Consider the following 21,306-nt stretch of genomic DNA (forward strand, 5'->3'; position numbering starts at 1 on the left):
ATATATATATATATATATAGATACAGATATGAGAAGCCATCAACCTAAAGGAATGAAGATATAGCAAAGCTATAGATGCCAACTCAAATTATACATGAAATTTCTATTCTGCTTCTCAAGAACCAAAAAAGGAAATGACAGCGGCAAGACTTTATGTTAACTCACACACTGATCAGAGGTAATACATATAGAATCCCGGAGAATTCTTGTGACAATTTGAGGAGGGGGGGATCATAAGAAATTCTAATAATTGACACCTGGCTAGTCAATTATTGGAATTTAACATCAGTAAAATGTGGGGTTCTTTGGTAAATATGACTATTTATTAGCAGGTAAAGCCAGGAATTCACAACTTATACTTTATAATCAAATGCTAAAACTTTGGCGATATTTCATGCTTTTTCTTTTCTTTCTTCAATCAAACAAGGGATAAAATACTTTAGATTAAGTTGCCTTAGGATCTTAACTAGCAGAATAGAAGTCAAATCCATTTACCCTCTTACACTAAAACTTTCAGTTTTATAAATGGCAAGAATAAAGAAAATAGAGAGCTTCAGAAATTCCTGGGAAATGCCAAGCAAAAAGCTTACCTAAAGTCTCTTTAAGCCAGCATGAGTCTTTTAAAGGGACATCAGTCTCTCTAATCTTTTGTCTGGAGACTTCACATGGATCTTCTAGCAGGAATATTCTTCCAGAAATATAAAAGTTCCCTACCACAATGATTGCTTGCTTGGAGGTCAGGTGGTGCCCCTTCGGGGTGAGTGAGCTAAACATGCCATCAGCTGAACTCTCAGAGGGAACCTCTTGATGTTATTTCCTGGCAATTCTTCTGGCTGAGCGCTCTACCCGAAGCTGTGCTTCAGTCGGGTTTTTAAAAGTTCTTTTCCTTTGTTCCTCTGGTGGTCACTGCTTTTCATTTTGGTTCACAACATACCCCCTCTGGTTCTCTATACATCCTGTAGTTTGTCCCTCTCTGTGCCTTTGAATGAATTATTCTATTTGCTTCTTCCTTGTACTGGAGAACTACTTATCCTTCAAGATTCACTAATGAATCCTTACCGAATTCACTTCCCTCTGCCAGGCAGAGTTAAGCACCCCCTCCTCTTTCTTCTCACAGCATCCTTTATCAACCATCGGACAGTTCATGCATGCTCTTCAGAAGAATATTCTGTCCCTTTCATCTCTGTTAACCTTGTGCTGAACATAGTATACAGTAGGTAGTAAGTGATCAAATAAATGGATGACTGAACAAACAACTGTGTTCTAAAACCTGGCATAAGGTTGGAAAAAAATATCAATATCACATTGGGTTATGGTTGGCATCAAACTACTTTGAAAATAAAGTGAAGGCTTTTTAAAATTCACTGATTCTAGATAACCACCCTTGAGACAAAGACAAACATTAAGAGAGGAGAGGACATATTAGGGACAGATACTAAGAGCTCATGGAAATTAGTCACTGACATAAATTTCTGAGATTCTGGAGAAGGAAAAGCCAAAATCCAGTCATATTTTCTCAATTAAAAAATATACATGAGTAATGAGTAAGTTGGATATTGATCCCTGGCAGAATTACTTATTATAGAAATTGGTCTTAAGCTATTAGTAAAGAATATGATTAGGAAGAGGGTATATCACGTTAAAAGAACAAAAATTATGCAAATGTTATGAGATTGGTTTATTTACTTCAGTTAGAAATTTAATAAAAGTTCTTAAGATGTGTTGGATAAATGTGGGTTAAGCTGCAGTGAAGTGAGTAAATGGTTAAATAAAAATATTTATTTTAACTTCATTCAGGTTTAGTTGTCACCTAGAAAGAGGAGTGCAGTGGTGTGTCACCGAGCTTTGTCTTAGTCAATATTTATATCAGTTGTTCACAAAGACCCAGAACTTATCTATACAAAATTCATGGCTATAACAAAGCTGAGAAAAGTGAATACTGCAACAGATGTCAGAATAAAGAGTTAAAGTTGACACGTAGAAACATGAGGCTAAAACCCCAAAATAAAAGTTGGCACATATAAATGCTTACATTTTAATTCAAGAAAACAAATGCCTGACAGTAGTATAGATCCTTTATATTCTGAGATTCTTTCTAGCTCTAAACATTTATGATTCTAGAGCAGCCGTGGGCAAACTACGACCCGTGGGCCAGATCCGGCCCATTTGAAATGAATAAAACTAAAAAAAAAGGACCGTACCCTTTTATGTCATGATGTTTACTTTGAATTTATATTAGTTCACACAAACACTCCATCCATGCTTTTGTTCCGGCCCTCGGGTCCAGTTAAGAACCCATTGTGGCCCTCGAGTCAAAAAGTTTGCCCACCCCTGTTCTAGAGGTAATATAGCCTCCTTTTTCAGGGGAATTCTTGCAATCAGTTGGAGGTGGAGCCAGGATTAGGACTCAGCTCTACTAAATCCCAGTTCCTTCACTCATTTATTCCCTGCTCAAAACACACTAGAAGAACTCTGTATACGTATGAACATCACAGTAACAGGACACTGATGAGCTATAGTATCATGAGATTAAGGCTGTGAGGAATATAAGGATCTATAAACCAGAATCCAAGGAGCACAATGGAAAAACCTGGAATTCTAACATGGTTTAGAAGAACACATTAGCTATCACCAGCTCTCCAAAAGGTTGTCAGTCACTTGGAAAAAGGAATAATCTGAGAATGCATTCTTCTAAAGGGTTATAACTGAGATAAATTGTGCAAAATAACAGGCTTTGGATAGATTTTGGCTTAAAATAAAGAACTTAGAATAGTTGCTATTAGCTTTAATAAGCAGAACCTAGATGACCACCTATCAAAAGATGAATAACAAGAGAGTCAGAGTGGATTACTTCCTAAGTTCCCTCTTACCTAAGTAAGGACCCTTGATTTGATCAGAGCCTACTGGGTGCTACTGTGTGACTCAGCCCTTTGATTTTTACCAAGACGCCAATTCCATGCATCATCTGTACACACATGTAAACCTTAAGTGGAGGAAGGATCACTATCAGAGAATCGCTGGAGCACAGCCAGTGGGTGAAGCCGTCTGCATTGCCACACTCCTTCCCGGGGCTGGACAAGTGCAGGTACTTAAAATAACATTCCACAAAATGTTTGCCCAAAGCATTAATGTTTAACATTTTGTCTTTATTTTTTATCTCACGGTATAATTATTGGCAGAACATGAAGAACAACAAGGAGAAATGTAGAAAAGACAAACCAAATGTGAATGGCTTTCTGTATCTTGTCTCATTCATTCTTGACTGCTATTAGAACAGATCATTGAGGGGGGAATTAGTTATATGGCTTAAAGGGGATTGTGAAGATTAACGAGGAAAAATAAGAACCAAGAATAATTTCTGTAAGAAATTAAACTACAAAGCAATAGACGGTCATAAGCCCAGATGAGAACTTGTCACACAGTCATTGCACAACATCCACTTAGAACAGCAGCTGCACCAACACCTCTGTTTTTCTGTGCAGCGGAATTCTGCTATTTAAGTCTGGTGGGACACACGTGTTCAGCAATTACTGTACAGTGAATTGCTTTTACATTGAATGTGAAAGAAGTCCACATGCCAGTGGCTTCTAAATAAAAATGCACCTGTCATCTAATATTCGGTGATGTTGAATTAATTATCTTCCTACCATCTGGAATGCAGCTCCTACAAAGTTTTAGTTAATCAAATATATTAACTGAGATTTAGTGAAAACAGGCAATGATGAATATTTGATGTGTATGCTGAGCACAAGCAGTTGCTAGATTAATTTAAAAATCTATTTCATTAAAATAATTTAAAACAATTTTATACATTAAAATCTGCTACCAAATGGAGAGTTGCCTTTATCTTACTCTTAATTGATTACAAAAATCACTCGAGTCAGCTGTTCATTAATTCATTTATTTATATGAAAAATTCTCTTCTGCCCTAACAGGTTTGGCTCAGTGGATAGAGCGTTAGCCTGTGGACTGAAAGGTCCCAGGTTTGATTCTGGCCAAGTGCATGTACCTTGGTTGCAGGCACATCCCCAGTAGGAGGTGTGCAAGAGGCAGCTGATCAATGTTTCTCTTTCATCGATGTTTCTAACTCTCTATCCTTCTCTCTGCCACTCTGTAAAAAAATCAATAAAATATATAAAAAAAATTTCTCTTCCTTTCTCAGAGCTTCCTGAAATAAAAATAGAATGTACTAGTAACCTGAAAAGAGAATCAGGCAGGGTAGGATGAAAGCAAGACAAGTGGAAAAGAAAACTGTGGGGGTGGGAAGATGAAGGAGAAGCTGAGGAAAGCGGAGCCAGGGGGGGCGTGGAGGAAGTTGAGTCTATGGCATACATAGACCCAGGAAAAGAGGGAAAGACGGATTACAACATAGGAGTAGAAATAGGAGAGAATGCTAGAGACTGAAGTGAAGAAACAGGATAATTGGAATAAAGATCAAAATAAAACCAAGGCAGGCCATTGTAGCTCAGTGTTTGACCTATGAACCAGGAGGTCAACGTTCGATTCCTGGGCAGGGTCAGGGCACATGCTCATGGTTGAAGGCTTAGTCCCTGATGGGGGGCATGCAGAAGGCAGCCAATCAATGATTCTCTCTCACCATTGATGTTTTTATCCCTCCCTCTCCTTTTCTCTCTGAAAGAAATATTTGAAAAAATAAAGAAGCAAATTATAAACTATCCTTTTAGAATATTCAACACTAATTAAGGAGAAGCTATCAAAAGCAGTCTTAATCATTATATAATGATTGTCTGCTAAACTCTCATTGTGTGCCCCCAAATTTCCATTTCTTTGTCCCTAGATTACATAAAATAGTGACTGAATAAATTTCCTTAACAAAGCCAACCTAAGGTCACTATGGTCAGGGGTTCCAAAATTCTACTATAAGTGCAATTAAAAATTAGGACACAATCAATAGGCAACCTTTAACCCTACTGCTAACTTAGAAAGATACCATAAGAGCTGGTATTAAGAGAACTGCATTATTTTATTTTATTGAATCAGGAACTAAATAGCACCTGTTTGGCACTGTGTTTCACAGATAATGAAAAATCAAAATATACTAACTGTTCTAGTCTCTTCACATCCTATATAATAAAAGGCTAATATGCAAATAGACCAAAAGGCAGAACAACTGAACAACTGTTTGCTATGATGTGTGCTGACCACCAAGGGGTGTGCGCGGAACATGGCGGGCATTGTCTGTGGCAGATTGGTGGAGCAGGTGAGCGGGGGTGCCAGACCAAAGCGGGGTGCTGGTCGCTGTCATCCGGCAAGCCTCTGGTGGTTACTGGAAATTCTTTGCTCCCATGTGCCACGGTCCTGCCCGGTTCTCGCACCTGCTACTGGCGCTGGAGCTGCCGCTCACACCTGCTACTGGTGCCTAGCACCGGCCCTGACTGCTCAGTGCCATCAGCAGGTGTGAGCAGTGGGTGTGAGCAGCAGCTGCCACCCCAATCACCCCTGAGGGCTTCTCCACCTCCCGCTGCTCCTGAGGGGCGCTCGGGCAGTAGCTGCTGCTCGCACCCGGGTGCAAGTGGGCCAGCGCCATCAGTGTGTGGGAGCAGAAGCAGCAGGAGCAGGGCTGCCGGCAGACAGGGGACCAGGGGCCGCAGCTGGAGGGGCTGGGTGGGGGTGCGGAGGATGGGCTGAGACCCACCCCTGTGCCCACCGCAGCCTCACGGCCCACAGTTCCTTTTAAGGTGCATGAATTCATGCACTGGGCCCCTAGTTTTAGTATATTACTAAGTATATTAATGTTTTATGTATTGTCATTTTTGAAACACAATTCCAAGGGCCATAGCTATAAAGTTAATTTTGATATCTAACTCTACTTCATAAATTCAATACCAGGAATCTGAAAAAGTAGGGTTGATACTGAATCAAATGAATCAAAATAATAATTATCAAGTATTTCAGGAGGCAGAAAAGAAACACTACCTAACCTTGTCTACACTGTTCTCCTCCAGTATGGGATTAATTAATTGAATTTTTCTATGTGCTATGCATTATGCTGGGTGCTAGAGAAAAAGGTATAAACAGACACATATGGTTGCTGGTCTCATGAAGCTTCTACCCTAATGGGGGAGATGGAGAGAAATGGGTAGATTTAAACTATAATTTGGACATAAAACTAATGGACAGAATATTGTTCAATAATATTAATGGTGACACCTTTGTCATATTGTTGATTTTAATTGGAATAACTTAATATATTGTTATTATTGACATTAGTATGACATTCCTTAGGAAGTATAAGACATTTGTGACTCTCTAAGTCAGCTTGGTCTGTACTTTTCTTTTTCTTGATCAAGAATATTTCCCTATCAAGTGCCTCATGACTGCTTTGGATAGTGGTGTATTAAAGTTTTCTTCAATAATCCATATCCCTACCAACTTCTGTCCTATTGCTTTTGCCCTCTTCACAGCCAGATTTATATATAGATAAAGAGATTTGAAAAAAACATCAATTTGTTGTTCCACTTATTTATGCATTCATTGGTTGATTCTTGTATGTGCCCTACTGGAGCTTGAACCTGCAACCTTGGTGTATTGGGATCAATGCTCTAACCAACTGAGCTATCCAGCCAAGGCCACAGCCAGCTTTTGAGAGAGTGTTCTGAATGCTCTCATTTGAAATTTACTCTTCAACAAATTCTAAATTGGCATTTACCCTCATTATTCCACTGAAATTACCTTTGCCAAAGTCATCAATGACCTATAGTGACAATTGATATTATTGCTTTATTTGACTTTTATGTAATGTTTTGAACATTTAAACACTCACTTTCTGAAATATTTTCTTCTACTTGGCAACACCTTCTATTTGTTTTCCTTATGCTTCTCCAGATGCCTCTCTTCCATGCTGTTCTCCCTCCTTTACTCAACTTCAGAACGTAAGTTTCTCTATTCACAGTCATGGGCTCTACTCTACTTCCAACCTCTCCTTATGCAATCTCACCCACTCCCATGGCTAATGCTGACTACCCCCACTTGTAACTGCAGTACAGACTTTTCTCTGAACTCCAACTTAGGTCTAATGAGATACATTACAAGCCTCTCAAATTCATGGTATAAACCCCCATCCAAATTTGTTCCTCCTCCGAAGCATGATGGCCAGAAATGTGACAATAATCCCTATCACCACTTCCTCTCATCCCCAAATCACCAAACTCAGTTGATACTATCTCCAAATTATATCTCAAATCTGTGTACTTCTTTCCATCTCCACCAAAACTGCAATCATCTCTTGCTTGACTACTGTAGAGGTCTCCTAAAGAGTCACCCTACATTGACCCTTTCTATCCTGCATCTTCCACCAATCCACCGCAAGACATAAAACATGAAGAAAATTAAAATAATTGGTATGAAGAAGCCAAAATTACTATATGTGTATTTCCTATAAGACTATCATATATATCCCATTGCTTTCAACTAAAAAAACTTATAGAATTAATAAAATTAACAAATAGAGCCAACAAGAAATTGAGTAAATGCACCAGGCACTTAACAAAAATCAAGAGCTTTTCCATATATAAGCAATACTCACAGTCCTATGACTGCCTATTATTTTCTTCTCACCCCATGTCCCAGCTTAAAAATCCCATACACTGCCTGTAATTCAGCTGAGTTGGCTGCAAGGGTTTGTAGACACAGGTGATCAGACTAGAGGTGAGTCAATTAGATTATCTATATTCATGATGGGAACATGAGACCCAGTTACCACAGTTTTTATTAGCCCTGGATTTAATAAAGTTATGTAAACTGAGGGACAAGGCTGCCATTTTGGAGTGGTCATTTAATACTAAGCTTACATATCAGCAAATAAGTCAGATTGTAAGACAAACAAAAGAAGAGAGCAGTTTCCCAGAGAAGAGGAATCATTCAGACAAAGAAAAGAGAATGCAGAACTGTCTAGGTCAGTGATGGCGAACCTTTTGAGCTTGGCGTGTCAGCATTTTGAAAAACCCTAACTTAACTCTGGTGCCGTGTCACATATAGAGATTTTTTTATATTTGCAACCATAGTAAAACAAAGACTTATATTTTTGATATTTATTTTATATATTTAAATGCCATTTAACAAAGAAAAATCAACCAAAAAAATGATTTAGGTTCATAGGTTTGCCATCACTGATCTAGGGCAAGCATGTCAAACTCGCGGCCCGCAGGCTGCATGCTGCCTACAATGAATATTTTTGTGGCCCAGCCAATATAATGGTATGTAAGAAACATTTTAATAAAAATTTTATAACTTAATTTTTACAATATCCTGTTATACATAATTAATAACGAACTATAATGTTTGCTAATGACTGATTACTATAATCATGTCGCATTCATTTCCCTTACGAGGAGGCGCATCATTTATCTCCACTAATACTAGCAGCGAATATTCTAGCAGCCGATTGCCACATCATTAGTCTTGGACTGACTTGTTTGATGTGCACAACAGGAAATATTTCGCTTTCAGAGATCAAGAAAAATAGGTTTATTTGCTTTACATTTATTAATTTGTGCAGTTATTCAGTGTCTGGTAAGTTAATGTTCAAGAAAAAATATTATTTTTTCCGAAAATGTTCTATTATTTTATGTTAATGGTTACTCATCTATTTCAGCCCTTTGTATTCAGCATGTCTCTATCAAAATAAACCAATGTTTCTATGAAATTTGAAGCTTTTGTTTTTTTGCGGCTCACATAAACTTAAACCTTGTTTATCTGGCCCATGTTAGCCTTTGAGTTTGACATGTTTGATTTAGGTTCTTAAGAGCTTTTTTAATTCCTGATTCCAACCCCTCTGAGGCTCAAGCACACTCTGCTACAACCTGAATCAATATGTATATTTAACATAAACCAAAGTACCAATGCTATTTATATTTTGGAACTAGGTGAACTGATACTAAATTCATAAGAAAGACAAAAATAAGAGCAAGAACTTAGCATATTACTATGTGCCAGGCACTGATTAGAATCCTTTGTGTGATGTGTTTTACACAAAGCCAATAGGTATCATATTATTCCCAGTTGGAAGTTAAAGTGGGTAAGTATCCAAATATAGTATACTAGTAAATGTCTAGCAAGTTGTACTATAAATGAGTAAAAACATGCAAGGAAACATTTGAAAAGAAGAAAAGTTCCAGTGCTAGATATTAAAACATGTTTTAAAGGCTAAAGTAAAATAATGTGTGTCAATATAGTAACCAACAGAGAGAATACATATCCCCCCAAATAATCTTAGTACTTAAGAATTAGCATGTAATAAAGAAAGCATCATGAACAAATGTTTAAGGAAATTATTATAAGACACAGAACTGAGGGAAACGTTGATTTTCATTTTCATCTTAAATTAGTCACCAAAATAAGTTTTAGATTGAAGCAAGGGTTAAAATATATAAAAATAAAACTAGGAGAAAATGAGAGCGAATATTAAACTGATTGATTTCTTAAAGCATAGAAATTGAAAACCTAGAGGTAGTTAAGGAGATTTTTTTAAAAGACCCAAGTGAAATAAGAAATTTAGAATTCCTATATATTAATATACATTAAGTAATAAAAGCAAACCTTAAGATGGGAATAATATTTATAATTCAAATGATATAGAATTATTATCTGAGTTGTGCATGTGTGTAAATGTTTACTGTTATATAGTTAAGGAAATGAAAGATATAAAGAAATAAAAAGTTAAATAGAATAATATTTATTGATTAAAAAATTGGTAAACATTTAAAAATGCAATACTTATATATGTTAGGGTAGAATAAAGATGCAACCACTCATAAAAGTGTAAACTGATTTACAAAACACACACACACAAAACCTTTCAGGAAAGTTAATTTGAATATATGTATCAAGTATCTTAAAAAAAATTTCATAATTATCAACCCAATGATTCTATTTCCTGAAATCTAATTTAAAGGAATACCAAGAGATGTGTTCAAAGATGTTTGCCAAAGTATGCCAATTCTGCATTATATGTATTAGCTAAAACAAAAAAAAATTGAAAATACAACAACTAGGAAAGACTTAAATTTCCAACAATGGAATGGTTAAATAAAATATAACATACCCATATAGAGAAATATTATGTATTTACTAAAAATAATACTTGAAAAGAAAAGTTAACATTTATGAAATATTAGAGCCCTTGATGATTATTCTCCTTTGTTTTATATCTCTTTTTTTAACACTTCATTTTTTCTATAACCACTATTAAAGATACAGTAAAAGCCTATTTTACATCATCTACAGTTATTCAGTAGCCCTATAAAGAATTTTTTTTTAAAGGCACACAATCAGTAATGACTAACATTAAGCCTCTTGTTTGGCTACGGGATCACCATTATACTTCCCAATTTCCTGCCACCATGGCTAATTAAAAGTTGGCATGGTTACTCCCATACCAATTGGCATTGGTCACAGATAAATTTCTGTGATTTTTTAAATCATAGTTATTATTCCACTCCATCTGTTCTCTTCAGTTTTCAAGTCAGCTGTCAAATTAAACAAGCAAGCCCTTCCTAAAAGTCGTAGAAATTTTATTTATTACTAGGGTAAATGAAACAATTGCATAACATGCTTTTGTTCAGTAGAATTCTACAAGGTGAACCAAGAGAGAATTCATAGGAAATAATGTGATGTGTCGACAGTGATGATGGGAAAGTGCTATATTTATAACAGTAGTTAACATTTTTGCATCAGTTTCGAATATGAGTCATAATTGCCAAGAAAATTTTAATAGTGAAATCCTAAAAATACATCTCAACTCTGACCACCTGCTTTTTCCAGTTGTACTCTCTGTTTTACATTAGCTAAATTCAATAAACTCAGGAGACTATGTAAAAGTACTAAATCATTTATTGGTTTAATTATTTGATATATTTCCCTACTCCCATTCCAATTAACAATTTCATTTTTCTATAATATTTTCCTATTACATACAAAGCATCTCTACCATTTTAAAGAGAAAAGTACCTTTGACACAGTCTCCAAGTCCCACTATGTAAACATAATTTTAAGAATTATACTGCAAGTCATGGGAGAAGAATAAGAATAAATATTCTAATAGCTAAATCTATTCAACCTTTTCACTCTGGTGTTGGTTATACTAAAATAAAAAAATTTATCTCATTTGTGTTCAATTTATTACAAAAGTAGTTTCATTTTTCACCCCTTCATGTATCCTTGCAATCTTGCTGTACATATCATCAAGAGGTGGCATCTATTTTCCTACTCCTTAGATCTGGGCTGGATTTGGGATTTGTTCTAGCCAACTAGATGTGGCAGAGGTAATGGGATGCTAGTTCTGAGCTGGGGTCCTCTAGAGGCCTTATATGCTTCTGCTTGTCTTATATGTTTCTGCTTGCCTTTATCTTGAGCTCAAGAACCAGATACTGTAGGAGGATGAGGAGACACGTTATCTATCAGAAGCCAATCTAGACCAGGCACTCTCAGCCAACCTGCCAGCTGAGAAGAGATATATAAGCAAACTGAATAAGATTGGCTGAGACCCAAGAATCACTGAATTAAGGCCAGTCTAAATTGCTAACCTACAGAATCATCAGCTAGGTAAATGAATATTGTTTTTAGCCACTGTATTTTGGGGTGATTTGTTACAAACCAGTAGCTAACTAATACATTCTCTTGTCTCTTGTTTAACTTATTTAGAAAGAAAATTAGGAAGTAATATTTGCAAATAAAAAATTAGACATAACTATATAAGATCTATTTTTCTCATGATATCAATATTTACATTTTTCATATTTTGGCTGTTGGGGATATTAACATTTATAAACACTTTTATTTTATAGATATTATTTAACTCTTTTGTATTGCTTAAAATATTACAAAGAGTATTACATACATCTCCTTTTTTTTCTCCCCTTGACCTTTCCCCAGCCTCCCCTACCTCCCAGTGTCTTGTGTCCATTGGTTATGCTCATATGCATGCACACAAGTCCTTTGGTTGATCGCTTACTCCCACCCCTCAACCCTCCTCGGCCTTCCCACTGTAGTTTGACAGTCTGTTCAATGCTGCTCTGCCTCTGTATCTATTTTTGTTCATCAGTCTATACTGGTCCCCATTATCTGTCCCAACCTCACTGGAGCCATCCCAACCTCACTGCGGCCGTCCCTACCTCACCGGAAAGAAAACTAAAAAAATAATCCCATCTACCATTGCAACATAAAAATTATGGTACCAAGCAATAAACTTAACCAAGGAGGTAAAGGACCTGTATTCAGAAAACTACAGGATGCTAAAAAAAAAGAGATAGAGGAAGACATAAACAAATGGAAGAATATTCAGCGTTCATGGATAGGTAGAATCAACATCATTAAAATATCCATACTACCCAAAGCAATCTATAAATTCAACGCACTTCCCATTAAAATACTAACAGCATACTTCACAGATCTAGAATGAATTCTCCAAACCAAAAATTCTAATAAAAAAAGACCCTGAATAGCTGCAGCAATCCTGAGAAAGAAGAACAAAGTAGGTGGGATCTCAATACCAGATATAAGCTGTATTACAAAGCCACTATTCTCAAAACTGCCTGGTACTGGCACAAGAACAGACATATAGATCAATGGAATAGAATAGAGAACCCAGAAATCAACCCAAACCAATATTTAACTCTTACAACAATCCTGTGAGGTAGGAGTTATTTTTATTTTATATAAAAGGAGACTAAGGTAAAGAAAGCACAGAAAACGTCCAGATTCACACAACTATCATGACAGAGATAGATGAGAATGGAATACAGGACTATATAAATCCATGTATTCCATAAGAATCAATCTACAACCAAACTCTCAAGTCCAGGCTCTTTTTGGAGTTGTATTTTAGAAACCAGACATGTGTGTTCCCTGCAGAATGACTTAGATCCTGTCCCCAGAATGATCTGAAGATTAATTTATGCATATATTTACTCACTTGGGCTTTTTCTCCTTCTCTAACAAATTTTAAATGGCCAAAATGTCACAGTGATCTTTTCAAATTCTCAAGTCAAGTTCTATGTGCAATTGATATAACAACACCTGAATGAAAAATGAACATATAAATAAGTAAAAATATATTCCAGTGTAAAAGCACTTGATTTATTTGAAGCATAACTGCTGTTTCTAGTAGCAAATGATTACTATTAATTGTCTGATGGACTATAATCTAATTTAATGCTAATGGGCAATATTTAGTGATTTACTGGCAGGCAAAATCATGTATTTGTGGGACTAGTATAAAAACAGTCTCAATTTCTAACATTGGTGCAGATACATTTTTAATATTTAAAACAAAAAGCAACTTAGTCTTGATTTTATGTATGTTGTGTAGCTTTCTGCCTTTGATGGTTGCTTTTGAAGACGGGATAGGAGGAATGGAAAATGCTTACTAGAAAATGTCCTTACGTATCTATTTTATGGCTTTATCATTAATTTTGGTTTCTAGTCAAGTGATTATTGTAGAGCAGCAGCACTGAATCCTTTTCCTGCTATTTTGCTGTGAGAATTTGCTACTACATGTGCCTATGTACACTTAGATATCACTACTGAATGAACTAAAATCAACAACAGTTTAGCTAGAAAATGTAGTGAAAATTTCAGGAAAAGTGTGGCATAAGTAACAGTTACCACTTGTTTCTTTCTCATGATCTAATGATATTTAACAATAAAGTTTAATGGAATCCCACTTAACACTGAAGAAATTAGTTTTTAAACTTGAAGTTTGCCAGGGCTTTGAATGACAACAGAAAAATGACTATTTTAAAAGCAAACAAAATCATATGATTTAAATCAATTACTTAAAAATTTTGACTGTTGTAATAAAGTAGGTTTACATCTGCTTTTTATTTTCTTCTTTTTCTCATAAATGTAACTAAGTAATATTCCTAGTTTCATAAAGACCTAAAGTAAAAAACTTGGTCTCAGGGTTTAGAAATGATGATCATTTCCATGACCCCTGCTAAATGGCCCTTTTCTAATGTGATGTTCAGAGCTTAGTTCATGCATTTACATTTGGTCATATAACAAGAGTTTGACTACATCACTGCCAGGAAGGCTGTCATCAGGAGATAACTGCTACCCAAGAATAGACCCCATTTAGTTCACTAGTAGCAGTTGCCCACACAATACCTACAAAAATACTGACGTGACCTAAGGAAACCTCCCCTGCTCCCCACCCCCCTCAACATGCAGGGGTGTTTAAGATAATTCCTATGGAAGCAGAGAAGTCAGAATCTAGACCTCAGCGGTGGGACTGTCCCTCGGCCAGGATATAGACCCCATTCCTCCTGTCATGTGAACGATGCTGTTAGAGTAGAAGGATGAATGAGCAATGATCACCTGACTTAGCGAGCCAGGTATGGGGCGGTGGAATGGGATCATTCCTATACACCTGAATGATAAACCAGACCATGATAAACCTGAAAATAGCTGTGTTCTAGGAGATTCCTGTCAGCATAAGTAACTAAATTTTGAGAGAATGAACCACCCCTTCAAGTAATTTTTACTTGAGAACTGACTTGGCTGGGTGTGTTTGCTCAGGTACTATATGAGCTTCTGTTCTGTTATATGTTGCTATCGACTGAGGAATATGCTTTCAAGTGAAGTCCTCTATCCTTGTTCCAGTTCCATGGACTAAGGGCAGCATGCTCAACACACAGAGGAGCCACTTACTCTGACATAAGAGTTAAACTGCCCTGAGGCCTAGTTTTTGAACCATAACGAAAAGCTGCAGATTTCTCAACTTGGTTATAATGGATTATAGAAAGAACGCCTGAAAAGCATCACATAGTATTTTATCTTTGACAGTTAATATAATTCTTTTTGGATCAGCAGCCATCTGAATTATTTTATTTTGTAACTAGTGAATGTTGTCATTCAAAATAATCCCTCTTTCTTTTCCAATTAAAGTTTACATTCATTATTATTTTGTATTAGTTTCAGGTATACAGAATAGTGGTTAGACAATCATATACTTTACAGAGTGGTCCCCCTGCTATTTCAAGTGCCCACCTGGCACCATACATAGTTATTAAAGTATTATTTACTATATTCACAGCCTCATGACTATTTTGTGATTACCAATTTGTACTTCTTAATCCCTTCATCTTTTTCACCTAGCCCCCAGTGCCCCTTCCTTCTGGCAACCATCAGTCTGATCTCTGTATCTATGAATCTGCAAAGCAGTCAAATTTTAAGCACAGTAAAGGCCACAACAAGGTAATTAAAGAAGAAAGGTAGGTCTTATACTAATGATATACCAAGTTTTCTACCAAAAATTGAAATTCAAATTAGTTTTTTCAGAAAACAAGTTATGCTGTAAGCAGTCCGAGAATCTCATGCTGGTGTCACACAAAAGTGAGTGCTTTACTTATTTTCTTTGTTTAACTAATCTAGAAACAAAAAGACAACCTCAATTATTTATCTTATAAAAAATACATATGGTTAAAATCAGAATACATAGTGTGTAACCCTGATTACATTAATATGCAAATCGACCAAATGGCAGAAAGACTGGTCACTATGACGCACACTGAGGCAGACGCTCAATGCAGGAGCTGCCCCCTGGTGGTCAGTGCACTCCCACAGGGGGAGTGCTGCTCAGCCAGAAGCCGGGCTCATGGCTGGCAGATGCAGTGGTGGTGGCGGGAGCCTCTCCAGCCTCTGTGGCAGTTGGATATCCCCCAAAGGCTCCCGGACTGCAAGACGGTGCAGGCCAGGCTGAGGGGCCATCCCCTTGCCCCAGAATGTACAAAATTTGTGCACAGGGCCTCTAAAATATATATATATATATGTCACTGTATATGTGTGTGTGTGTGTGTATATGCATATACATATATTTGATATGTAGTAAATGATAAAGCAGAACATATATTTTTACTTATAAGGGTTATTATGTGAATCATACATCTCACTATAAACCATCTAAACTAATAGCAGCCTAGGTAGTTGTCATGCCTTCACGCATCACACCCTAATGTCGTCACAAGATGGCTGTCACAAGATGGCTGCATGCACAGTGGAGGTGGGGCCTGGCAGAGGAGGCGGGTTGTGGCAGGGGAGGGCAGTTGGAGGCAATCAGGATGGCAGGGGAGGGCAGTTGTGGGTGATCAGGCAGGCAGGGGAGGGCCGTTGGGGGCAATCAGGCCAGCAGGGGAGCAGTTACACATCAGTCTGGCAGGGGAGTGGTTAGGGGGTGATCAGGCTGGCAGGCAGAAGTGGTTAGGGGCAATCAGGCAGGCAGGCAGGCAAGCAATTAGGAGCCAGTGGTCCCAGATTGTGAGAGGGATGTCTGATTGCTGGTTTAGGCCAGATCCTGGGTATCGGGCCTAAACTGGCAATTGGACATCCACCGAGTGGTCCCAGATTGGAGAGGTTGCAGGTTGGGCTGAGGAAACCATCCCCTCTGTGCACAATTTTTGTGCACCTGGCCTCTAGTTTATAATAATTATACTCATGCAACTAATACAATGTCAACAGCCCTGTCTGCCTCATGGCCCTGCAGCTCTGCGGCCCTGCCCACTGGTTGTTCCAGAAGGTCATTCCAGAAGGTTGTTCTGCCGTCTGGTCTAACTGGCATATTAGCTCTTTATTATATAGGGTTATATATATAGATATACATTTTACACAAAGAGAATCTATATACAGTGGGGGCTTGACTTACGAGTGTCCCGACTAACGAGTTTTTTGAGATACCAGCTGTCTCTCGGCCGATTTTTTACATTGAGTTGATAGAGTAATTTGAGTTAATGAGCTCCTTAATGAGCTCCTTCATGAGCTCGGTCTCGGAACGAATCAAACTCATAAGTCAAGGCCCCACTGCATATAGTAAAAAGCTGGCATTCCCCTTTAAACATGAATTTTAATTATATTAAGTGTTACTCTATTGTAACACTTAAACCGGCAGTCGGACATCCCCTGAGGGGTCCCAGATTGGAGAGAGTGCAGGCTGGGCTGAGGGACACCCCGCTCCCACATGCATGAATTTCATGCACTGGGCCTCTAGTTTTAATTATAATTCTCATTCAAGGTATTGTCCTTTCTATTTGATGCTTTATTTCTTCCAGGTATCTCAATTATTCTCCATAAATATTTTCACCTTATGGTGAAACCAACTCTTTAAAGGCAATAGTTTATTGGTATGAAAAATCAGAAAGGAAATCTTTGCAGTCAAATGTATTGAATGTTTTTCTATACCTCAGAGCCTATGAGAATCAATTTATTACTGAGAAACACCAACTATATATAAAAATATTAAAATAACTAAGATTTTAGTGAGATGATGACTTTAAATTATAGAGAATATAGCTGTTTTTCTTGTCTATTCTCACTTATTCTTACAGGTAAAATCCCATGAAATAAAACAGGAATATGTGCAAATAAAGCATTTATTTGAAGGCATGGTCTTGCAATGACTGTCATCCTAAAGCAAAAATATTTAAGGAATTCTTTAGAAGAGAAATCCATTTTTAAAAAGAGTCATCACTTAATTATCCTCAGTTATATGATTTATATGGCTATCCTCTTATCTCCCTCACAGTTCTATGAGGAAAAGTAATTATCCAGTAGCTTACGACATGCAATTTATCTTATAGTTATAACAGATGTTCATTCTGTCTATAAATACTTATTGAAAAAGCAAATAACTGATCACCATCAAGAAGACTAAATAAAGGCAATTTAAGATTTGAGATTATGCTAATTTGAGGTTAACTATTCAGCTTTCTAGCCCTCCTTCTGGCTGTCCAATTTAGATGCCATTTTATGAAACAATGCAATGGTACTCTTTTTGTTCTTTTTAAAAATAAAAGTAGACTTATGAAACGCAGGATTCAAGTGTTTGTCTGAAGGGATATTTTATACAACTAAGGCACTTCCTAAATTCTGTACTTTCAGTAGAAAGCTGCAAATTTGGAAAAAAAAAAAAAGATTGCTTGTATATTGGGTTAACTGCTTTCCTCAGCTCCTATCTGGCCATCTCCATATGGTCTTCTTTAACTCTGGGTCTGGTCACTAGCAACCATGTGGAGGTTAAGGAGTCCACTGTAAATTGATCTAAGATATTGCACAATCCTTGTGTTTTTTCTACACCTTCCCTATACCATTTAAACCATCCCTGTATTAAACTCTTTCAACTATTCTATTTTGGATGCTCTATCTCTTTTCTGCAGGAAAATATTACAGCTAGTTCTTCTTATTTATTTCCTCAGGAAAAATTCCACTAATAAACAAAGCACTTATTTAAAGAGTTCAAAATTTAGTGCATCAATGATGTTATGACACAAAAATATAATCTATCTACAGTAATAAAACACAAGCATTCAAATTGACCATACCTTCGCTATGCCTTAAAGACATGCCCACCAACCAATCAGAGCGACTATATGCAAATTAACCAACCAAGATGGCAGCCGGCAGTCACGGAGCTGAAACGAGCAGGAGGCTTGGTTGCTCCAGTGATAGAGGAAGCCAAGCTTCCTGCCTGCTGCGGCCGGCTCTGAGCTCCACTCAAGGGAACAAAGTTTCAATTATAGAAGATAAATAAACCCCAGATACCTGCTATCAGCCGGCCATGGCCACAGAGCTAGAGTGAGCAGGAGGCTTGGGTTGCCCCTGATGATGGAAGAAGCCAAGCTTCCCCTCTGCCCTGGCTGGCTCTAAGCTCCACTCAAGGCTACAAAGTTTCAGTTATAGAAGGTAAATAAATCCCAGAATAAAAGAAAAAAGAAAAAAAGGAGAGGCTGGGAGCTTCCGTTGCTGGGGGGCTTGGCCAGCCTGAAAATGGCCCTCATCCCCTCACCCAGACTGGCCAGACACCCCAGTGGAGACCCCCCCCCCTAAAGGGGGTGGGGCCAGCCTGAAAAAAGCCATCAGCCCTTCACCCAGGCTGGCCAGATACCCCAGTGGGGACCCCCACGCTGAAGGGATGTGACCAGCTGCAAACAGCCATGAGTCCCTCACCCAGGCTGGCCAGGCACCCTAGTGGGGACCCCCACCCTGAAGGGGATGTGACCAGCCTTCAACATCCCTGAGGGCTGCTGGGCTGCCAGAGGGATGTCTGACTGCCAGCTTGGGCCCGATCCCCCAGAAAGTGGGCCTAATCCAGCAGGTGGACATCCTCCGAGGGGTCCCAGACTGTAAGAGGGCATAGGCCGGGCTGAAGGACCCCCCTGAGTGCACAAATTTTTGTGCACTGGGCCTCTAGTATATATATAAAAGCATAAGCAACCATTCCAAACTATTGACTGAACGACTGGTTGCTATGGTACGCACTGACCACCAGGGGCAGTTGAGCATCTGCCCCCTGGTGGTCAGTGCATTTCCACAGCCAACCTCCCATGGCCAGCCAACCTCCTGTGATCCCTCCCCCTGGCCAGCCGGCCCCTATTGGCCCTGATTGCCGGCCAGGCCAAGGGACCCCATCTGTGCATGAATTCATGCACTGGGTCTCTAGTGCTTAATAAGTGTCTAAATCAGCCGTGGGCAAACTACAGCCCGTGGGCCAGATCCAGCCCGTTTGAACAGAATAAATCTAAAAAAAAAAAAAAGACCGTACCCTTTTATGTAATAATGTTTACTTTGAATTTATATTAGTTCACATAAACACTCCATCCATGTTTTTGTTCCGGCCCTCCGGTCCAGTTTAAGAACCCATTGTGGCCCTCGAGTCAAAAAGTTTGCCCACCCCTGGTCTGAATCATTTATATATTTATGGAATGTATTCAACTAAAAATGTGTAGATATAATGATCATCTAAACTTGTTTAGAAATATTTCTGACAAACATCAATATATAAAGTCTACCATACTTGAATCAAGCATTTAAAATCATTTGTATAAAATTATTGAATTGCTTATGAAAGCACAAAACATGTTAGATATTCCACTTGAAAGTATTTTCAAGTATACAATTTATCTTTATAAAAGTGTATGTCAAGGGAGATATTTACCTTTTCACCAATTTCTCCTTTGATGCCTTCAACACCTTGTTCTCCCTGTAGAAGAGAAATACAATGTGTATAATAATAGGAAAACTAGTTTTGACAGATATAATTATTATACTAATTATTATAGCATTTCTAACATTGAAAAAAACAATAATTATAAAGACTATTTCTAATATGTAAGCTCTAAACCAACACTAAGTTACATACAATTTAAATATTCTTAACTACTGAAGGAATGATTTTCTAGGGTACAAGCTACAGCTTCACTATTTCCAATGAAATTTAATCTCCATAAAATTTAATTTCTTCATATATAGTACCTTTCTCATGGGTGTTTTGCAAATTGAATGCATCAACATATGCCCTGCACAGATTAAGTTAGTCACTATTGTCGCCATTTATTTCACTAAATCTAATGGAAACAACCTTCTCAAGCTGACTTCTATGATTGCTGTTCCAGTGAGAGTTGTATGATAATCAAGTTCACGTTTGAACCCCAGAGTTCTGGCTCCATCTCTCATACCAGCATCATGCTCTTCATCACCCAGATCTCCTGCATCTCCATCACAGAAGGGGGATTGGCTCTCAATCACAACATTTATTCTAAAAGGCATAAGTCCCCTGTTGTTCAAATAGACCCTCTTTGACCTGACAAACTTATTTTCCCACATATTTCTGCACAGATATTTACATTATTGATGTTTCATTCATACGTTCAACAAATGTTTTACTGAACACCAAACAAATGTCATACAGGCATGACAACATAGCCAACAAGAGAGTCATATGAAAAAAAAAAATCAGATTGCTTGAATATTGGGTTAATTGCTTTCTTCAGCTTCTATCTCGCCAAAAGAAGCACTCAGCAAACATTTTCTGAGTGCACCAAGGCAAGGGATGAAGGGATTCTTAGCTCCAGTTTATTTCTGCAATGCTACAATAGAGTAATACTTAATATAATTAAAATTAATGTTTAAAAAGGAATGCCAGCTTTTAAATACACACACACACACACACACACACACACACACTAGAGGCCCGGTGCACAAAAATTTGTACACTGGCGGGGGTGGAGGTGGGGGGGGGTGTCCCTCAGCCCCACTTATGCCCTCTCACAGTCTAGGAGCCCTCGGGAGATAACCACCTGCTGGCTTAGGCCCGCTCCTCGGGTGGCAGATAGAAGGCCTGATCCCTAGGTGCCTGCCTTGACTCCCTGAGTCGCGCACAGGGCAGGGCTGATCAAGGGGTTGGGGCGCCGCCCCCAGTCGTGCACAGGGCAGGGAGGATCTGGGGGTTGGAGCCCTACCCAAGGTCACACACGGGATGCCCGGGTGGGCCGGCGGATTGCTGCTGCCCCGCCCAGCCAC

At 38.1% G+C, this 21,306-nt stretch overlaps 1 protein-coding gene across 1 annotated transcript in view; it reads right to left on the bottom strand.

The window, feature by feature from the left end:
- COL19A1 (collagen type XIX alpha 1) overlaps positions 1–21,306 on the bottom strand; it is a 300,284-nt gene that overhangs the window by 198,854 nt on the left and 80,124 nt on the right. Inside the window, exon 12 of the mRNA XM_006770338.2 lies at positions 19,943–19,987. Within this exon, the coding sequence (XP_006770401.1) occupies positions 19,943–19,987 (45 nt within the window). The remainder of the gene's footprint in view (positions 1–19,942; positions 19,988–21,306) is intronic.

Source organism: Myotis davidii, unplaced genomic scaffold (assembly GCF_000327345.1).
Source record: "Myotis davidii unplaced genomic scaffold, ASM32734v1 scaffold803, whole genome shotgun sequence".
Classification (NCBI taxonomy): Eukaryota; Metazoa; Chordata; class Mammalia; order Chiroptera; family Vespertilionidae; genus Myotis; species Myotis davidii.